The following is a 23,293-nucleotide window of genomic DNA, read 5'->3' on the forward strand; positions in this document are numbered from 1 at the left end:
AACTTGGCTTCAGAGAAGTAAACTATAGTTAGAAAAAGGCAAAGAAGGGCTGAGGACAGACTGCTATCATTTTTAAACTTGGCTGTAGCAATAGGGTGGATTACATAGAAAGGAACATGCTTTTTCAGAAGTGCAGGCATGAGTCATTCTAGGGTGCTAGGGTGGGGGTCTGGAGTAAAAAGAAATTCATCTAACTGGCAGGTAGAGCCAAAGATGAAAATGACAAAAATGTGCATTTGGATGGTCCATGGAAACATTTTTTGTTATTTTAACTAAGCTGAAAAATCAATCCTCACTGCCACATCTTTGGGCTCTGGCACTGTTATATTCTACCATGGTTCAAGTCAGTGCAGACTTAGTAACTTGTACACGCAGCTGAAAGCAGGTTTTGCACTAACAGTTCAGATTGCTAGTGGGAAGCTAACCAGCGATTATCTTTGTGGGCAATAGGGAAGAACTACTACAAAGAGAGGTGAATTGTAATGGTCTGCTCTACAGCATGGATCACTAACCACAAAAATGAAAATGTGTCATCACTGAGTCCTGAAAAGTGTGTCTGTTACACTTATATGAAGATTTTTAAGAGCGAGGTTTGGAACTGGATATAACCCTCAACACCCTAAATAAAGTCAGAGGCGCTTCCTGAACTATCAGGGTGACTTAAATGCTTTTGTTCCATTTCTACAGTGTGCTGGGAAAGTGAAGAATCACCCTTCTTTATTAAAACTGGCCTTTCATTAGCTGCCTGAAAGCTAAATGTCAGTTCACGGCGCTCTCAAGACTGACTCAGAGGTTCCCTGTGAAAGGGCGAGCCCTGTGCTGGTATGAAGCAAAGGGTATTTGGTGACAGCCAGACAATAACCAGCGCTCAAACCTTCATTTGAACTGGTGTGTGCAGTTCCAGAATTCTAACACCACGCCCCCCAGTCAGGGATGGAAGCCTGCAAGTCACAGTGCTCTGAACAGAGGGCAAAGGCACAAATGGATTTTGCTTTCTCTCGTACTTCCTGAACAGCAGATTAATGAGCAGCAGCAATTAACAGCTGATGCCATACATAGGTCTCAGACTACCTCTCCCACCGGCATCTGCTACTTTTTAGGAGTTCTTTCATTTTTGCTAAGCAAACAAATTCAGCATTAACCTGGCTGAACCTCCATTGTGACCCTCTGGACAACAGACTAACAAGGACAAAAACAAGATCAGATATAATTAAGGAAGAAGAACCTAGGTAGTTATTTTCTTTCCTGTCTTTACTAAAACTAGTTCTCCTGAGATGAACATAACATATATAACATTTACAGAGTAGCTTTCTTCTGAGAAGCTAAAAGTACCTTCCATATTTTTAAATTTTCTAATTTTTAAATACATTATCTTCTTTTATACTGGTGTGCTTACTAAGTAATTTTTTTTATGGCAACAGTGAGGTATATGCAAAGAAAGGTTAGAGAACTTGAGTCCCTCCTAATCCAACTACTTTTCCCAAAGGACTACTGAATACTTTTCCAGAGGAACGTTATAGGTAACCAGCAGCTGGTTTTGCATTTTGAAGCTAACACTAATCTTAGCAGATATTAATTCCTCTACTCCCCCATACAGTATCGAAACATTTTGTTACAAACAGATGAAGTGTACCCACAGGCCAACTAGCCTTAGATATTGGGGCTGTCTGGACCTCAACTTTAAGTCTACCTCTAGCCCTAAATTTTTCCATGCCAGTCATACAAAGCTTTTCATCCATCGAGTCTGTAAGACCCCTTTGGTGAAGGCAGTGTAGTAGATACCTTTTCTCCAAGCCGAATGCTCCCACATTTCAGAATGTTGATGTCATTTTTACAGTCATCCATGAAGCCACAGATCAGACGGTAATCACTGAAAATGATGGCTGTCATCTTGGTGATGTACTGGTGACACTGGTACTCAGTGATGTTGCCTCGGTGATCCACCAAGCAGGAAACCAAGTAACCTTTTCCAACTGGTTCATCAGCACACTCTTTGATCTGCTCAAAGGAAAGTGGCTGTTTTACACAATTATACTATTCTCTTACCAAACAACTTTTACAAAAGAGAGAATGATATTTTCTTGTTTCTTCTTCCGGGGAAGAAAAAGGAAAACACTTAGAAATGCTTGTGTTTTAAAGAAAATCGTGTGCCATGCCTACTCAGATCGTTGCACCTTCTAGGAAATACCTGATTAATATGCTTTGCAAGAAAATACATACATATACAAATGCTTAGGTAGAACTCATGTTTAAATGGAGTAAAGAGCTTTTTAAAAATTTTCAGCTTTGTTGAGAAAGTTGATTAAAATGTATTTATTGAAAAGAGCTTTTGACAGCTCTTTTTATAATGATTCTACTGAGAAGTCCCTTTATCCATGCAAAGAACACAATGGACAGTGAGAAGATCAGTCTAAGGAATAGGTCTGAAAAACAGGTGCAGAACTAAAGTCTAGTTGCATATCCCAAGCCAAGCTACACAGCAAACTATTAATGTTAGGTAAACCTAATGACCAAGGGGAGGGAGGGAGGAAGGCGTACTATTACCTCTTGACATGACATTAATGTGTTCTGAATTAACTATGGATTTGGACATATGTTTTTGAACCTAGTAGAATCCCAGCTTCAACACTGTGGTCTAGAACAGAAATATGTTTAAATATGATGTTTAGGGACTTCCCTGGTGGCGCAGTGGTTAAGAATCTGCCTGCCAATGCAGGGAACACGCGTTCCAGTCCTGGTCTGGGAAGATCCCACATGCTGCGGAGCAACTAAGCCTGTTCGCCACAACTACTGAGCCTGCGCTCTAGAGCCTGTGAGCCACAACTGCTGAGCCCAAGTGCCACAACTACTGAAGCCCACGCACCTAGAGCTCGTGCTCCGCAACAAGAGAAGCCACTGCAGTGAGAAGCCTGCGCACCGCAACAAAGAGTAGCTCCCACTCACCACAACTATAGAAAGCCCGCACGTAGCAACAAAGACCCAATGCAGCCAAAAATAAATAATAAATAAATAAATTTATTTTAAAAAAATGATGTTCAGTGCAGTCTGGCAAGAAGTTTGGGAAGGGGAAGGCCATTGCAAGTCTAATTTGGGTGGTTTAGACATATGACCTAGTGGATCAAGCACAGCGTGACTCCACATGGGTAGTGTTCCTGCAAAGTACACAAAATCACAAGCGCTAATGAAGGAAAATAGCCCCAAAATGTTGAAATTCAGGCATAAAAAAGTGAAATCTACTTACACGGTTTTAAGCTTGAATTATAAAGCAGAGAAGGTTGTTTAGAAAAAGCCTGTTGCATTTGGAGCAATTAAAAAAAAAAGGCAGTTTTGACAAGAGGAAGGAGCCAAATGTAAATGTCTGTTTCCAATATAAATGAGAAGGAAAAAAAAATGAGAAGGGAATATTTTACCGGTTTTTTTGAAACCAATAGAGACCATTCTCTACTATTACACCACCTACGGTAAACATGTACACTTGATAAGATAAATACAATCTCCTTTTCCAAAAGGTGCTAGGTGAAGGATATACCACATACTAATTGTCCTATGGGCCGATGGGTCTCTTCATGTCTAACCCCAGGATTAAATCCAGAGCAAGTCAAAGACTCAGTTCAAGAGAGGAAATCGTGTTTACTTTTAAAGAAGCAAACCTGGAAATTTAAATAGCCTCACACTGGCTTCAAGAGGCAGCAGAGATCTTCAACAGTCAACAAGCTGAATGTAATGTTTTCAGCTTAACATTGAGCTCTTTTTTTTGGGTGATGCCTAAAGAGAGGGCCGTGAATGTATTTCCAAGAAAAGGGTTTTTTGTTTGTTTGTGATTTTTTTAAAGCAAAACAGAGGTAAGTTTCAAAAGTGAAAGGAGAAATAGCTGCTTGAACATCTCAGCATTTGTAATTCAACCACTGGAAAAACCCTGCATGAAAAACACAGGACTAGTGGCAGACACCTGGGTTTTAAAACAATGAAGTAGAAGTATTCGTATAGGCTCTAATACTGGGCAATCAATGGTTTAAAACTCTGAAGAAAGACCAAGAGACATTTTGAATTGGAGCCTCAATAAGAAATTAAATGTATATTTAGCTTCCATCACCTGAGATTTTACTGAAACACCTATTTGTTCACCACCAATTACAACCAGATGTAGTGTCTGAATTAAAAGTGTATGCTTTTCTTCAACCACTCTATTGGAGAGAAGTCTAATAAAAGAAATTTCTAAGATTAACAGCAAAAAACAGCATTAAATCGTCAACATATTTATGAATGGGAGTAAACTCTGAAGTGGCTGGGGAGCAGATGCTTAAGGTGCCATTAAAAAATGCTATAGTCACTCTATTTTTGACATGAGGCAGGAGAAAAGCAGGCAACATTTGACTCAATCATGGAGAGTAAATAAAAAGTTTGGCTGGCAGTCTTCAGTATTCTTATGATGTTGTTTTCCCCCTTGGAAGGATTCCAAAATTAAGAAAGAAGATAAGAGGGAGATGTAGAATAAAATGTTTTGTTGGCAACTATGTTCTTCCTGATATTTAATTTTCTTGACTCCAGTATAATCTCCCTCTAGGGAGGGAGAAGTGTCCCTGTTACATTAATCTTTTATAAAACCACAACACCCCAAAAGGTTACAAGAGGGCCATAACATAACATGTACATTACAAGGAAGCCAGTTTCATTTTATAAATACAGATGGATAAAACCAGCAAAGGGGGAGATTATTCTGATGAATCTGCATAGTCTATGAGCTAAATTTCCACATGGCACTCAAACGGGTATGTACATGAGTCACATAGGGAGTTTGAGGTGCGTGATACTGAACCTAGAAGCTGAAGATCAATGTTTTAAAATAAGCTATTCTATTCTGAAGCCCCAACGCATATGAAGAAAGCTTTAAAAGAATAAATCATATCTGATTCAGTAGTAGAAAGTTTGAGGAAGAAAACAGGTTCCACAAGATCCCATAATGACGAAAGTTAGGAACACAAGCTGAGGACTTATCTGGTTGGAGTAGCGTCTTCCTTAAGACCTCAGGAGAAAATGGTCCTGAATTAAGTCATCAATAGGGTAGTTTGGGGACAAATCTATATGATGCAAGATCTGTGATTATTAACTTTGAGGTAAAAAAAATAGCAACTATTTTCTTTGTGATTCTTTCAGTATGAAGAAATCCCCAGCTTCATGGAATTTCTATCACTAATTCTAAAAAATAAAATAAATTAAAATAAAAATTTCAATACCACAATTTTCACTCATATTATTTGATATTTACACTGAGCCAAGAGAAATGATTGAAAAATATCACCAATTAGCATCCATATAATGTTATACATTTTTAGTAATTATTTTTATTTTTATACTCAATATCCATTTATAACAATATATACAATCTTTTTACAAACCTTTTTAATGCTAACTCCTATTATTTGAAGCATATGCCCTGTGGTTCAACTGGTCCAAGTGCATAGCCAAAACACTTAGGAATGTTTATCAGCCTCCTGGGGAAACCATTCTGATAACGCCTCAGTCATAAGCAGATTGTACAATGTGTGAGAGCACTGACTGATAACAGAAGTGATTGTATTCTCCATTTGGGGACAAAAAGAGCCTGATTTCCAACTTGTCTGAATCAACAGTATCCTACTGTAAGTGTAGGTAAATGTTAAGAAAAAGAAGTCTAATTACACCCCTTTAGCCTATCTCTGAGCCAAGACATATGTTAATTCCAAGAAAAGTAAAGTTACTGAATCAGTCATTCCTCCTTTAATGACTGGTCTGGTCAACAGATGTAATTTTCGCTTCTAAGTCATTAAATATGCACAAAATTCTTTCTTTCACAACCTACCTCTGATATGGTAGACTTGCAAACCTCTCTGGCCACAGATTCAAATTTGGGATCTGTAGTTAGGTTCAGCTTATAATTCCATAACAACTAGGTATAAGAGAAAAACAAAACAAAAAAGCCAAAAAAACTCCAGTTAGAATAGTATGAAATTTAACATCAATGGTTACTATAAATGATAAAATTCCATTATACAGAGTCAGATAAAACATATTCACACTTCAGTTAACAAACAAAAAGATAAAATGTCACTGTATTTACAGATAAAAGGAAAAAATGTGCAGACAAAATAAAACACTACCATTCGGACATACATTTTTCTCTTTTTACTTAAGGACAAATTTTTTTTTAAGTCAGGAAAATAATTAAAATGAAAATTCCTGATAAGGGTTTCAGAGAAAATATAAATAGGTTGTATACACAAAATTCTTAAATCAAAAAGTCTAACCCAGGAGCTCAAGAATTGGTAGTTGCAGATTTCACAATCAACAGTGCTTTTCACACATCATTTTTATGAAGGAGTGTTGTCCAGAGTCTAGTTTCCTGACACATCTTTCTTTATTCCTCTAAAACCCTCAACTTGACATATACACGATAAGGTCTATTTTACACAACTGTTTTAACATGTCTTAAGCTATGAAATCTCTAAATCCATTACTATTCATGGGCGAGGGCTGAATATTACTTTATTTTTGTAGCTTCAGTTAAAAAATTTCAATACATGATTCAATTCCTGAAAAGTAGCAAAAATGAGCTCTTAAACTCTGCTCGGATGGAGAGACAGAGCAGGGGCTTTGTATGACGTAGAACATGAAGAGGTTTGGGGGGTGGAGGGGCAGTTCACAAGCTTTTCTTTCAGATGGCTGCACTCCAAGACTAAAGAATACAATCACTCATTCACTGATTATTCAAACATCTGCTTAGCACTTCTTATGATGTACCACACACAGTCTAATCTCAAGGGCTTCATAGGTTATTACAGGAAACAGAAGCAAATGTTTGAGCACATACTGTGTTAGGAACTGGGGGTTAAAACAGGAGGAGAAAGACAAACACTGTCCAGTGGTGGCTATGGTAATAGCAGGTAATGTGTATTTGGTTAATGGCATCACAAGGTGCCACAGCAGTACAGGGGAGGAGTACCCCACACTGCAGTAGGGGGTTTGGTCAGGGAAGGTTTACCAGAGAAAGTGCTATCTACGATGAAATCTGAAAAATTAGTAGCAGTTAGCCATATTAAAAAGGGTAAGAAGACTGTTTTAAGTAAATAAAGCAGCATGCATGGAAGCTCATTGGAATGGGAAGCAGGGCATGTTAGACGAACTGAAAGTCCAATGGAGGATTGACTGTGGAGACACAGGCCAGGACCAGATCATAAAGTCCTTGTAAGTCATGTCTGAACTTTAACCCAAGAGTAATGGGGAGTCACTAAAAGGGAAATAAGGGAGTGACATGACCGGATTTGCTGTTTAGAAGTAGAACAGAAGCTAATATAAAGTGCATTAGGAACAACACAGAAACAGGCAGTAAATTCCGCATAAGAGTGCTGAGGAAGATTTTGTGAAGAAATAAAATATAAAGGATGAGGAGGATTTCTTCTCCTCCCTCCTCAAAACCAAAAAACAAAGAAAAGCGGTAAAAAACTCTAATCGCCCAACTATCATCAATAAGTGAGTTTTTAGAAAAAGGGTTAAGAATCTGGCTACTATCTATAATGAAAGTTTTAAGAGGATGGGACTTTTGCCTTGTTAACTACTATATGCCCGGTGCCTAGAAGAGTGCATGTAACACACAGGCATTGATAAGTATCTGTTGAATGGATCAACAAAATAACAAATCTATACCATGGTAAGTTCAACCAATAGGACATATAAGGCCAAACTGAGAAAAGATATAGGAGAAGCTCAGTTCTAACTGAAGGCATCTTAGGCCTCCTGGTTCCTCAGAAGTAGATCCCATGATTCAAAAGATGTGGTTAGAACTGGACAAATATATTTTACTATTTATCTATTACCATCTATCTAAGTCAGTACTACATGGTAATTAAATGTTATATTTTAAAATTAAGGCAACACATTCTGATTATATATGTACATCAAACCAAAGACAGATTAAAAATGTCCTCCTTATTGAGTGACTTGCAGGTGACCCAATGGCATTTCTTCCATGTAAAAAAAAAAAAAAAAAAAGAAAGAAAGAGAAAGAAAGAAGAAAAGGGAAAATGCAAGAAAGAAAAAAGTTGTTTGGTACTTAGAGTTGGAGTGAACAGCAACAAATGTCAAAAAAAATAAATACAAACCACAGAGTATTTCCTTACTTTATCTAATACAAACTCAGATGTCCTATGATTGGGCTAGAAACAGATTTTCTGACAAAAACCATTCAGATAATCATTTAGATCTTTTGAATGTCTTTAACTTTTAATTTGGAACCTTATTCGTTCTGATAATAGGTGTAAATTTCCTTACGAACAGGACTCCTCCCAGATAACCATGATACTATTGTCTAATGCTAAATATTCTACCTCTTGTCTTTTTTTCACTTTTTCAGTTATAATTCACATACCATAAAATTCACGATTTTAAAGTGTACAATTCAGTGTTTTTTTAGTATATGGTTGACATATGAACAACGGCCACATTAGGGGCACCAACCCTCTGTGAAGTTGAAAATCTGAGTATAATTTATAGGGGGCCCTCTGCATCCACAGTTCCCCATGCTCAGATTCCTGCAGTACTGCAGTATTTACTACTGAAAAAAAACCTGTGTATAAGTGGACCCGTGCAGTTCAAACCTGTGTCGTTCGAGGGTCAACTGTATTCACAAGGGTGCATAACCATCACCACTTTCTAATCCAAGAACATTCTCATCACCCCAGCAGAAACCCCATGCCTGTTCTATCACTCGCCATCCTCCCTACTTCCATCCTTTACAACCATTAATCTACTTTCTGGTCTTTCACTTTTAATATGACTTATTAACGCTTTATTATTCTCTTTCAGGAATATAGGTTAAAAGGCAATTCAACATAGGTTGCCACAAGTACATTTTCCTCTAGAAAACAGATAAACACACATTACACTTGATTACTGAGAGGTGATTATTTACACCATATTTGATAGGTGTCCTTTCCTCTGAGTGGCTATAATCAACTAAGAAAAATAACTGCAATTTGACAATAAATACTACTGGTTAGCATGATGTATTTCAGCTTCAATTTCCTTAAATTTAAGACTCTCATCTTTGAATCCATCTACGCACCCAACTCCCTCCCCCAAATATGTACTGAGTAACTACTATAATCTGAGTATTGTGTTAGGCGACAAAGTTGAGACAGGTGGAAGTAAAAAAAAATTTAAAAAGCCACTGTCTTAGTACTCAAGAAGCTCAACCACAGGAAACAAAAGATGGAAGAGTTCGATTGGGAAGAAAATAAGCAATAAAAACACACTGTGATAAATGTGGTAACAGAAGAATGCAGAAGATATTATGGGAACACAAGGAAAGAACATATCACAGTGATTGTAGAGGAGGGATAGGTGAGGCTGGTAGTGGTCAAGTTATACTGGGCCAGGAGTAAGAAGGAATTTTGTCAGATGAACTGAGGAAGACTGGGGTTCTAGGACTGCAAGCGTAGAAAGGACAGAAAGAATAATGATAACTTCTGGGAATCCCATAGTTCAGAATGGCTGGAGTTGAGGGTATGAAAGATCAGGGGAGAAGGGGTGTTAGATCACACTACTGTAGCTGATATTAAAGAATCTGGATTTTACCTTAAAGGAAATGAGAGGCTAATGGATAATTTTAATCAGAGAACTCAAAAGATGAACTCTGGTTGTATAGAGAAGGGCTACACTGAGGGGGTTAGTAGGCCAGTTAAAAGGCAAGAGTTTTTGGATGGGAGAAGATGGGATATATTTGAGATATTTATTTAGAATAATGACAAGATTTGGGTGTGGGGAGCGAAGGAAAATTCTTTTTTTTAATTTTAATTTTAATTGGAGTATAGCTGACTTACAGTATTGTGTTAGTTTCAGGTGCAGAGCAAAGTGAATCTGTTATACATATACATATATCTACTCTTTTTTAGATTCTTTTCCCATATAGGCCATTACAGAGAATTGAGTAGAGTTCCCAGTGCTATACAGTAGGTCCTTAATAGTTATCTATTTTATATATAGTAGTGTGTATATGTCAATCCCAATATTCCAATTTATCCCTCTCCCCTGCCTTGCCCCCTGGTAACCAGAAGTTTGTTTTCTACGTCTGTAACTCTGTTTCTTTCTTGTAGGTAAGTTCATTTGTGCCCTTTTTTTTTTAAGATTCCACATATAAGCAATATCATATGATATTTGTCTTTCTCTGTCTGACTTATGAAGGAAAATTCTTCCTTCACAGTCAAGCTCCTTTAAAGTATAGTCTAAGTTTATTTAATCTACTTACTCTTCCATTCATCCTTAAAATTTTTAAAATCAAAGCTGTCTGTTTAGTTAAATAGTCAAAGGTAGTCAATCTAAACAAACAAGCAGTCCCCCACAAAGTCCCTTTCTAAAGTCCTACCCATTACCCAGAGACAATTCTTTTACCTTTTTCTTATGGTAATTACCTCCATACTTTTAAGCTATTAAATTGCTTAAAATTGCCTGACCTGTTAGTTTTAGATACTGTATAATAGCTTTATACTATAGAAGGTAAGGAATGAACTCTTACACCCTCTTCCTGATCCCAATCCTCCCAATATAGTTAAATCATAATGTCATTAGATACTCAGTATTTACGTTATTGATTATGTAAAAATACTATATATAATGAGCCATATAGAATATTTCTTTCAATTTTTAGTTTGTCATATAGTTAACAGTCATTTATTTCATCAGCCTATTTTCGATATACCCATTACTAATTAATCCCCCATCTCTTCACTGGAAAAGCAAATCTCTCAAAATGTTCAAATGCTTCAAGTGATCTCTCAGGTGAGACATTCCTCTTGGAGTCTTCCGTCTTCCTGCTTCAGTCAGGACTGGTTGCCATCTAAGCCTCTGCACAGGTGTCATCCTTCACCATCATCCTTGGAATTCCTTTGCTTTTTCTTAGCCTGATGCACTAATTACTGGATTCTTTAGTTTTCTTTGTCTTGCTGTATTCCCTCATTTTGGTGAAGCACATCCTCTAGTAGCTTTATGAGAAAACATGTATGGGTAGTAAATGTCTTGAAAAATTTTATGTATGAAATGTCTATTTTGTATTATCTTGACTAAATATAATTTTTCCTCAGAATTTTAAAGGCACTGGTCTACTCTCTTCTAGTTTCCAGTAATGCTAATGAGAAGTATCATATTACTCAAACTCCCAGTAGTTTAATTATTATTTTTTTCTCTGAAAGCTTTTGAGATCTTTTATTTACTCCCAGGGTTCTTTTCAGAACCCTAAAATTGGTTTGGGTTATCTTTCCATCCATGGTGTGAGGCACTCATGGGCACTTTTAATCTAGAAACTCATCCTTCAGTTCTTGGAAATTTTCTCATATTTTTCATTCAAGTTTTTTCTTTTTTTTTGGAGTGGCTAATATATACCAGGTACCACTCAAGACAGATGTGAGCAAAGAAGGGCAAAATCCCTGCCCTCAAGTAGTTTACACTGTATGAAGGAGAGAAAGATAATATGCAAATGATCAAATAAATAGATCAGGTATTGAATGCTATAAAGAAAATTAAGCTAGTATAAAAGAACTGAAGTGACGAGTTAGGGGTGCTTTAATAGAGGAGGACAAGGAAAATGAACATCCTGAAAAGGTGACTGTTCCATGATGAACAGCAAATGCAAAAGACCTAAGTCAGGCACATTCTGTGAATATCTGAGGGATAGCGAGGAGGCTGCTTGTGGCCTAAGTACAGTTATCAAGGCGGACAGTGGTAGAAGAGGCCAAGGAGCAGGTCTCTACTCTCTGCATGTGTTGTAGGCCACTGTTAAGGACCTGGGAGTTTAATAAGTGAGAAAAAAGCTTCTGGGGTTTTGGGCAGAGACGTAATATGACCTGACTGTTAGAGGAATCATTCAGGCTGTAGCATGGAGTATAGACTGTAGACGGACAAGGGCAGAAGAAGGGAGACTGCTTAGGAGGCTATTAAAGAAGCACAAAAGAGAACTGACGATGGCTTGAACCAGGGGGTACCAGTGAAAATGGTCAGATTCAGGACACATTTCAAAAGGAGCGCCAGACAGCAAGGCTGCTAACAGACTGAATGTGGGATATAAGAGGACAAGAGGACTCAAGGTTTTTGATTTGAGCAATGGGAAGAACTGAGATTGGGAAGACTGTAACAAGAGAGGTTTAGAGGTAGAAAATTAAGAGTTCAGTTCTAGAAATGACTGTGAGATAGCGTAGAAACGTGAAATCAGCACTTGGAGTCTGGAGTTTGTGGAAAGGTCTGTGCTGGATAAAAGACAGGAACCACAAATTGTCAGTCAGCAGGGCAGCATCAATTGTTCCTCTCCAATGGGAGTCATGGCAACAGTCTATGTAGCCATCTGGCGGTATCTTCTCTCCAAATGACAGCTCAGGTGTGAGAAGACAACACTCCCAACAGGCACTGGAAGAGGCAGTTTTGGCTTAGAAACCTCAAGCCCCATGCGAGCCATTATCTGTTGAAACAGCCCTCTGGGCATAGTTTCCAGGATCCCTGCAAGGAACACACACACCCAGGTACAAGAGTCACCACATTCAGGGAAACCTATAGTATGGCACCCCCAATGAGTATTTATAATTCATTTATAGTTCTCCCCAATCCATATAGAATTTACCAATCAGGGTCATTTTTATCTTAAGTAATACTGCCTTGAACCTTAGTTGGTATTTCACCCTTACTAGGTCACCAGGGAACTGAGCTACATAGTTAACAGGATTGAAATTCTCCTGAAGGGGAAAGAAAGGTTTTGTTAACTGTTTACTCACAGGGCTATTATGAGCTGCTATAAATATTCCTTACATGTATAGACAGATACATAAGCATTTCTGTGGGGTAAGTACCTGGAAGTGAAAAGGCTGTATTATATACTGTGCCTAAGTTCCGCTTTACTAAGTAATACCCAACAGCTTTCAAAGTAGTTACACTAATTTACATTATCACTATCAGTATTTGAAAACTCCGTTATTCTAGTATATGTGCTGCCGAAACGATCACGAAAGCTCCCTTATTTTATATTCACAGTAATGCTCGGTATTAACACTGTCGGTCTTTTGAATTTTAGCAATTCTAATGGTGAATGTAGATACTAGTATTTCACTCAGGTTTTAATTTCCATTTCCCTGATTATTAATGAGGATGAGCACCTTTCCATTTATTTGTAGATCATTCAACTGCCATCTTTAACATATGGATGTTCAAGTATCTTACCCATTTTTCTTTTCTTTCTTTCTTTTTGTTTTTAATTAAGGGCTTATCCTAAATTTGTCCATCCAGTAGTTATATTGTATTTTAAGGAACAATTTCTATTTTTAAAAAATTCAATTTATTTAAACTAAAACAACAACAACAAAAACCAGCTCACCCATTTCTCCCACCTCTGGCAGCCACCAATCTGTTCTCTGTATCTATGAGCTTGGTGTTTTTTTTGTTTTGTTTTTAAGATTCCACATAAAAGAAAGATCGTATAGTATATGTCTTTGTCTGACTTATTTCAATAGCATAATGCCCTCGAGGTCCATACATGTTGTTTGAAGTGGCAAGATTTCCTTCCTTTTATGGCTGAATAATATTCCATTGTGTGTGTGTGTATGTATGTATACACACATTTTCTTAACCATTTAACACTTATATTGTTTCCATATCTTGGCTATTGTAAATAATGCTGCAATGAACATGAGGGTGCACATATCTTTCTGAGTTAGTGTTTTCATTATCTTCAGATAAATACCCAGAAGTGGATCATATGGTAGTTCTATTTTTAACTTCTTGAGGAACCTCCACACTGCAGTGGCTGTATCAATTTGCATTCCCACCAATAGTACACAAAGGTTCCCTGTTCTCCACCTCCTCACCAATACTTGTTATTTCTAGTCCTTTTGATGACAGCCATTCTAACGGGTTTGTGGTGACATCTCGTGATTTGGTTTCTCTGATGATTATCTTTTCATGTACTTATTGGCCATCTGTATGTCTTTTTTGGAAAAGTGTTTATACAGATCTTCTGTTCATTCTTTAATTGGGTTTTTTTGTTTGTTGTATGAGTTGTATGAGTTCTTTATACATTTTGGATGTTAGCCCCTTATCTGAGATTTGATTTGCAAATATTTTCTCCCATTCAGTAGGCTGTCTTTTAATTTTCTTGGTGGTTTCCTTTGCTGTGCAGAAGCTTTTTAGTCTGATATAGCCTCGCCTTATTTTTGCTTTTGGTGTCACATTCAAAAAACCATCACCAAGACCTATGAAAGAGCTTACCGCCTTTTTTTTCCTAAGAGTTTTATGGTCTCAGGTCTTGAGTTAATTTCTGTGTCTGGTGTAAGGCAGTGGTCCACTTTTCTCAATACCATTTACTGAAGAGACTGTTCTTTTCCCCACTACATATTCTTGGCTCCTTTGTTGTAAACTAACTGACATATATGCATGGGTTTATTTCTGGGATCTATATTCTGTTCCACTGATCTATGTGTCTATTTTTATGCCAATACCATATTGTTTTAATTACTATAGCTTTGTAATATAGTTTGAACTCAGGGCGTGTGATGCCTTCAGCTTCCTTCTTCTTTCTCACGATTGCTTTGGCTATCTGGGGTCTTTTATGGTTCCAAACAAATTTTAGGATTGTTTGTTCTATTTCTGTGAAAAATGTCATTGGAATTTTGATAGGAATTGCACAGAATCTGTATATTGCTTTGAGTAGTATGAACATTTTAACAATACTAATTCTACCAACCCATGAGCATGGAATATCTTTTCATTTATTTATGTCTTCTTCAATTTCTTTCAGTAATGTCTTGTAGTTTTCAATATACAGGTCATCTTTCACCTCCTTGATTAAATTTATCTTCTCCATTTTTCTATTCTGTTGTCTTTTCTTTCTTTCTTTTTTTTTAAATTTATTTTATCTATTTTATTTTTGGCTGCGTTGGGTCTTTGTTGTTGTGCACGGGCTTTCTCTAGTTGCGGTGAGCAGAGGCTACTCTTTGTTGCGGTGTGCGGTCTTCTCATGGCAGTGGCTTCTCTTGTTGCGGAGCACGGGCTCTAGGTGCGTGGACTTCAGTAGTTGTGGCTCGCAGGCTCTAGAGCACAGGCTCCGTGGTTGTGGCGCACGGGCTTAGTTGCTCCACGGCATGTGGGATCTTCCCAGACCAGGGCTCAAACCCGTGTCCCCTGCATTGGCAGGGGGATTCTTTTCTTTTTTTAATAGTTAAGACTTTTTAATATTTATTTTATTTATTATCTTGTATTTTTGGCTGCGTTGGGTCTTCATTACTGCATGCAGGCCTTCTCCAGTTGTGGTGAGCTGGGGCCACTCCTCACTGGGGTGCGCAGGCCTCTCACCGCGGTGGCCCCTCCTGCCATGGAGCACGGGCTCCAGACCTGCAGGCTCAGTAGTTGTGGCTCACGGGCTCTAGAAAGCAGGCTCAGCAGTTGTGGCACACAGACCCCGCTGCTCTGCAGCATGCGGGATCTTCCCGGACCAGGGCTCGAACCCATGTCCCCCTGCGCTGGCAGGCGGATTCTTAACCACTGCGCCACCAGGGAAGCCCTGTTGTCTTTTCTTTATTGCTTTGTATGAATTCTTCATATATTCTGCACATACTGTCAGATAAGGATTAAAATATTTTTTCCTTCTCTATGGCTTGTCTTTTCACACTCTTAAAACTATATTTAATGAAACAAACTTTAATATAATCTGATTTATCAATCTTTTGCTTTTGCTTACTGCTTTCTGTTTCCCATTTATTAAATCTTTGCTTATCCCACATAGTCTCTTATGTTATCTTCTAGAAGTTTTATTATTATACTTTTCACCTTTAGCTCTATAATGCATCTAGAATAGATTTCTGTGAATGGTGTGCAGTAAGGATTAAGATTTTTTTATTCGAGTGTCTATCTATATATGAGTCTGTTTTTGGACTCATTCTGTTTCACTGGTCTACTTGTCGACCCCTGTGCCTCTGCCACACTGCCTTAATTACTGCTACTTTAAGTCTTCAATCAGGTGGTGAAATTCTCTCTGCTTGGTTCTTTTCAAGACTTCTGGCTATTATTGGTCAAAACTGTGTTCCCATGTAAATTTTAGAATCAGCTTACTATTTTTTGAAACAACAAAAATGGGATCGTACAGAATCTATAATTTGGTAAGAGCTGATGTCTTTATAATATTTAGTCTTCCAACTCACTAGCATAGTATATATTAATATATCTCTTCATTTATTTAGGTGTTCAAATTTCTCTGAGTAATATTTTATAGTTATCTGTAGAGATGTCTTACATACTTTTGTTAGATTTATTCTTATGTATTTGATGCTTTATATGCTATTTTAAATAGTTTTACTTTTAAATTCACTTGGTTTCCCTGGTGGCAGAGTGGTTAAGAATCCGCCTGCCAATGCAGGGGACACGGGTTTGAGCCCTGGTCCGGGAGGATCCCACATGCCGCGGACCAACTAAGCCTGTGTGCCACAACTACTGAGCCTGTGCTCTAGAGCCCGCGTGCCACAACTACTGAAGTCCACACACCTAGAGCCCGTGCTCCGCAACAAGAGAAGCCACAGCAATGAGAAACCCGCGTGCCGCAACGAAGAGTAGCTCCTACTTGCTGCAACTACAGAAAGCCCACGCACAGCAACGAAGACCCAACACAGTCAAAAATAAATAAATAAATAAATTTATAAAAATAAAAATAAAATAAAACTTTAATGGGAAAAATTATAATGCATTCCATCCCAACCCAAGTGTATTAGTTTGGTAGGGCTGCTGTAACAAAATACCATAAACTGGGTGGCTTAAACAACAAAAATTTATTTGCTCACAAATCTGGAGGGTAGAAGTCTGAGATCAAGGTGTCAGTAGCACCAATTTCTTCTGAGGGCTCTCATCTTGACTTGTAGATGTCCATCTTCTCCTGTGTCTGTGCCCTAATCTCTCTTTATTAGGACATAAATCTTTCCGTTTTCTGTATACTATTTGTCCCCATTTTCAGCGGTGTAACGTCCTTTGGAGATCAGCTTCTTTCTCCACCCCTCTGGAGCTTCTTTCTGGGCTTCCTCTCTGTCAGATTTAGTCTATTAATAGATTTTTGAGGATTTTTTCCTAATCTTTTGCTTAATAAATAATGCCATAATAATGCCATAACAAATATCATTTTAAGTTGAATGCTTTATAAAGAAGTTTTTCTTATTTATATTTCTATCCATAGGCTAGAGCAGAGTTTAGCAAACTTTTCCCGCAAGGGCCAGAAAGTAAATTTTTTAGGCTTTCAGGAAACTACAGTCACTGTTGTGACTACTCAACCTTGCCATTATAACATGGTAAGCAGCTACAGTATGTAACTGAATGAGTGTGGCTGTGTTCCAATAAAACTTTATGCATAAAAACAGGCAGTGGTCTGGATTTGGCCAATGGGTAGCCATTGACTGGTGGGCTAGAGAATGCTTAAATCTTCATATGCTTGTCAATACTGTATATTTATCAAATTTTTAATATTTGTTAATCAGATGGATAAAAACAGTGCACTCATTTTTCTTTTAATTTTCACACTTTATGAAAGAATTGAAATTTTTGTTGTTTACTGGACATCTTTTTCTTTCCCTGTGAATAGTCTATTTATGTCTGTTTTCTATGTTTATTAACAGTACTTTCTATTAAAGAATGTAGTCCTTTTCATCTGCACTGCAAATATTTTTTCATAATTTACATAATATTTTTGAGGAAAAAACCCTCAAATCTCTTTTTTGAGTTTTTTTTTTAAAGATTTTTTTTTTTATGTGGACCATTTTTGAAGTTGTTATTGAATTTGTTACAGTATTGCTCTGCTTTATGTTTTATGCTTTGGTTTTTTGGCCACGAGGCATGTGGGATCTTAGCTCCCAACCAGGGATTGAACCTTCACCCCCTGCATTGGAAGGTGAAGTCTTTACCACCAGGGAAGTCCCCTTTTCTGAGGTTTTAATGCAATCAGATTTATAAATCTTTTTTTTTCTTTAAATATTTTTTGAGGTTGTATCATGTTTTAAAAACCCTACCCTCTGTTCATGTTTTCTTCTACTACTCTTGTGGTTTTATTTTTACTTTAAATCTCTGACCTATCTAGACCTTCTTTAGAATAAGTAGTCAACTTAGGCAGCCAACCTGCTTCTCTATTCTTACAGTCTCCCATTCAAACTATCAAATAATGTGGACACAGAGTGATTTCAGATATATAACTACTCCTCTTTTGAGACACAACTCAAGTATCATCTCCACTATTAAGTGTTTCCTGACATCAACCCACCTGGGCAAAATTCACTCTTGTGTCCCCATTGTACTCTTACAAGTTTCTGCTGAAGCACCTGGTACTTTTTGCACAGATTTGATTTCACGTCACTCTCCTTTTAATGTCAGACTGTATGTAATATGGGGAGATATATAGACACTGAATGTATTACAAATATATATATGACACATATATATGACATTGAATGTATTAATAGTAGTTATCTCTGGGGTTCTTATCTGCTAACTCTAATATATGTCTCTATCTTCAAGGTGCTTATTTGTGTGTCTTTAATTTCTACCACAGTGTTTGGCACACAGTAGATGACTGTATGATGACTAAATGAAACAACTTTAAAATACAAAACTCTACAATTGTAAGCCTGACATGCAAAGAAACAATTTCATATGGTAGCTGTAACTGAAGAAAAATTTAAACTTAAGTATATTAATATTATTTGGCAGAGCCTACTGATTTCAACAATAGAGGAGTGAGTAGGTGTAGATTTACCATAAATGAGGTTAATCACCCTCTTGTTAAGATTAAGTGAATTTAAGAAAACATTATGCTTCCCAGAACAACAGGAAAAGCATCCCAATATCTATCATCATATATATAAAGCACGTAAGGTGAATTATGGAAAATCCATACTTACATGATTGCAGTCTGAAGAAATTTCATTTTCAGGCTAAAAGGAAAAAAAAGAAGAGATGATGTTAAAAAAAACATCCTCTCAAGTTTTCAAACACCACCAAAATAAACTCAAGACAAGAAATCTGAATATTCAACTGAATATAATACTTCAATATGAGGAGTAAAATGGGGCTTATACATCTTTTAGATTGCTGAGGAGAAATATACCAGAAAAGGATGAGACACAGTCCCTTCCCAATCAATGGTACAATCTGGAAATTGGGAAAATGGAGAAGGATGTACTAAAGACATAAAGCAAGAGTGACAGAAGGATCCTTACATAATACTTCATAATTCTGAAAGCTGAAGAGGATCAGGCACAATACAGGTGCCCTCGCTTTAAAGAAAGTTAGATATCTGGAAAAAAGAAGGCTTATTAAAGAGGGCAAAAAAGGTCTGACAATGATTTAAAAATTAGTCTCACATGTCACCATTAGGGGAAGTGAGGTGGTGGGTACATGGGACCTCTACGTCTATGTTTGTAACTTCTTATCAGTCTATAATCTTGCAGGTCTATGATTAAAAATACAAAGTTTAAAAAAACAGAAATTATTTATATATTCCCATGAATACATTCGCTCATAAAGCCAGGTACATATAACAGAGATAAAATGAACTTTCAATTCTGTGACAAAAAAGTAGACTAGGTTAGGCCTTATATTGAATACCTTTGCCATACACTTCTCCTTTAATTTCCTTGTTCACACCGTTAAAGGAGATACAATTGTCATAATGTACGCCATAATAAAGCACTATTTCCTTTGAGATTCCATAGTACTCCAACCTGCTCAAACAAAGTAAATTGCGTCCCCTCTATGAAATATTCCTGACATAGGCTGTTAAAAGATGCCACTTTCAAAATAAAAAGATTCTCCCTATTCAAGGATAGAAATAAGGCAATACAGAAAACAGTAAACATTAACAAATTAAGCAGACACACCTAGCATCACTTTAGGAAGAAAAAGGTTTCCAGGGAACTATTCATTCCACTACATTATTTAGCAGGCATTAATTCTAATGTACAAACTCATTTTTGTACTTACTTATAAAATATTATATTAAAATGGACTTTAATTAGATTGCTAGGCAATCGTGAGATTATAACACACCACTTCTGAACTTTCTCCTTCCTTGTCTAAGTAAGAATAGATATTTTAATGTCTTTCTGAAGTGTCTTCCTAAATCTCAGAAGTCAGCCTCCATACTATGAGTTAATCTAGCTTAACTCTGTTCCCTTCACTGAAATTCCAAGTGCTCAACTTATAGCCCTTAACAGTTTATTTGCAAGAATACTTTATTTTGTACAAGCAGTTTTCTGCCTTATCCCCTTTTAATCTATCCTTTCAATTTTTTCCAATCAATCAGTAATTCTAGCTCTTTCTCAAAGCACAGACAGCAATCAATACCATTAGCATCTCTACTTGTGTTCATTTTTATTAAATGATAACTTTGGATTAAAGGGGCATTCTTGAAAGAAATTCAGAGCATTGGAGAATCTTCAAAGTAAAGTAGTCAAAGAACATTTAAGTTACCCATGGAAAAAAAGCATTGCCATGTTTTCAGTCCATAGGACTTAAATCAGCAAATTAATGAGTGTTTTAACGTCTTACTTTCCTACAGTGATAGAATGGATTATTTCCCCCAGTTTTCTACTTTTCTTTAATACAATTTGATATCCAGATCCTTCGCCCTGTAACTCTGCATAGCCTCCTGCTGTGGAATGAGTATATACCCTGCTCCACTGATGTTAGGTTAGGCCACTGACTTGCTTTGGCCAATGGGATTTTAACAGGCATAATATGAGAAGAGGCTTTAAATGTGCTTGGGTGGTTTGGCTTGTACTCTCGCACTCCTGACATTCCCGATGCGAACAACATGTACAGAGAGCTGCTAGTACAAGGAAAAGGAGAGACACGTGGAGCAGACCTAAACCTAACCCGCAGCCCAGCGCACAGCCACCCCAACTGACCTGCACAGCCATGAACAAGAAGAATAAATATTTGTCATTATAAGCCCTTGAAATTTTGAGGGTGTGTGTAATGAAGAAGAAAATGACTAATAAGCCCATCAGGCAAATGAAATAAGAAAAATCTCAAAACCTTTAAGTCGTAATTGGTAACTGCAATGGTTTAATTTAGCGAATTATATTAGTAAGTACAGAATACTACACCTTCTATGAAGGAATGACACAGTCCACAGAGACATAAGTGAACTGCAAATGTGGAGGTCAGTGTTTGGTTTTCATCTCTCTCGCTGTATCAATTTGCAATTGACAATAAACTGGCTTATTTTTTTTCTTTCTAGATTTAGTTTTTCTACCCACAGAGAGAAGACAATATAGGAGTGCCATGAGAACAAGGTTATGATGTTAAGCCACTGAGACTCACTGAACTGAACAGCTATAAAGAATTTCTAAGTGTAATTATGAATAATTACTCTTATAAATTTAAAAGAGCCTTTAGAATCAAAGGACAAAGTAGTGGTTCAGAGGAACAGAAAAGAGACTTGCAGAATATAAAATATAAAGTAGTATACCCAAACAGTGGGAACATGAATAATGCCAGCACAAACTAACTAGAGAAAGTATAAAGAGAAAATGCTATGGTTTGGCACTCAGCCATTTGATAAGAAACTAAGACAGAAATTTCAAGGAACAAAAACAAACATGGGTGCTGACACAGGTCTGGTTCTGAGCCTACACCATGGCCATGAGGTCCCAATCAAGTCACTTCATCAGACGTTATCTATTTCTGCAAATCTGTAAATGCAGATAGGCTTGATGACCTTTAATCTTAGAATAAGAATAGTATGAGGACTAACACCAGAATTACTAAGGTGAAAAAAGGCTGAGGATTTTTTCCTTTTATTAACAATCAGTGAAATAATACTCTGAAATGATCCCAAGAAATCAATCAACAAGTAAAAACTGAATAATTATGAACTACCCAAAACTGTGCTAGGCATTGTTGTGGGATACAGAAGAAAGGTAAGACACAAATTGTCCCTAACCTCAGGTAGTTTACAATCCAGTTATAGAAATAAAATGGTGAAATCAAGCAAGTAAGCAAGAGCAGGGACTTGACTAGGCCTGAAGGTTTAGACAGAAGAATGATTTCCAAAGGGGATGCAAGTTAGATGATCCCCTGGGGCTCAGGAAGAAAATAATGGACCTCTCTTTTTTGAAAAGCTCATGCTTTAATTTATACTTTAATGTTTTTATAATATATGTTAGAATAATTAATATTTTATGAATATATATCTACTAGAGTATGCTTAGTAATTTTTTCAAACGGTAAGAACATGATCAAGATAGAAAACTAAGAGTTGAAACCTTTCTTCTCACCAGTTTAGGAGTCCTATCCCCATCCCTACCCCTTCAAATCAGAGGCAAAGCGAAGGTTCCTAGCTGTGGAAGCAGTAAATTAGAAGCTAAGCTTTGCCACATTATTAGCTGCTCTCTATTACTCTGGAGATAGAAATCTGGACTTTGAAAAGACTCTTACATCAAGTGTTTCCTCTTTGGAATTAAAATAATTGTCCTCTTAACAACAGAAAACTGGGAGGAGAAAATTTTATGAAAAGGCTCACAAATAACTTTGTTAAATTAATGATCAAATTTTGGAAAAGAGACTGCTGAAGTTACCTATATTAATATCAAAAAAGAAATGATTATGAATAGAGGAAAGAGAAAAAAGAAAATGTGAAGCATCCCCCCAACCAAACACAGCAGTGACTAAAATAGAGAAGGAACTCAGTTAATGCTGAATGAATGATGCAGCAATAGCACTGTAGGAGAGACAAGCCCTAAGTACTTGGAGACACCTGCCTGACTCCAATAAAGAATCTGATGGGGGCTTCCCTGGTGGCCCAGTGGTTGAGAGTCCGCCTGCCGATGCAGGGGCCGTGGGTTCGTGCCCCCGTCTGGGAGGATCCCACGTGACGTGGAGTGGCTGGGCCCATGGGCCATGGCCACTGGGCCTGCGCGTCCGGAGCCTGTGCTCTGCAACGGGGGAGCCACAGCAGTGAGAGGCCTGCGTACGGCAAAAAAAAAAACCAGGGGCAAAATCAAGAATGGTGTACTAGGAGGACGCAGAATTCGCGTCTCCTCACAACTAGGGCACCTACCAGGCACTGGTGGGGGACCACGGACACCTAAGGGAACGGGAGGAGCCCCTAGTGACTGGGTAGGACGTGGGGTGTGGGGGTAGTGAAGCGGGAGAAGAAGCGGAGGCGGGATGGGACTGGCGCCCCTGAGGGGTGGCTGTGGGAGGGGAAGGTATCCCACGGCCGAAAGGGGAAATTGGGGAACCACTGGGACGGCAG

At 37.6% G+C, this 23,293-nt stretch overlaps 1 protein-coding gene across 1 annotated transcript in view; it reads right to left on the minus strand.

Moving 5' to 3' along the window:
* GLG1 (golgi glycoprotein 1) overlaps positions 1-23,293 on the minus strand; it is a 143,755-nt gene that overhangs the window by 46,615 nt on the left and 73,847 nt on the right. Inside the window, exons 2-4 of the mRNA XM_059999262.1 lie at positions 18,933-18,965; positions 5,840-5,926; positions 1,783-1,998 (exon numbers count right to left, since the gene is read on the minus strand). Of these exons, the coding sequence (XP_059855245.1) occupies positions 1,783-1,998; positions 5,840-5,926; positions 18,933-18,965 (336 nt within the window). The remainder of the gene's footprint in view (positions 1-1,782; positions 1,999-5,839; positions 5,927-18,932; positions 18,966-23,293) is intronic.

This window comes from Delphinus delphis, chromosome 20, assembly GCF_949987515.2.
Source record: "Delphinus delphis chromosome 20, mDelDel1.2, whole genome shotgun sequence".
Taxonomy (NCBI): Eukaryota; Metazoa; Chordata; class Mammalia; order Artiodactyla; family Delphinidae; genus Delphinus; species Delphinus delphis.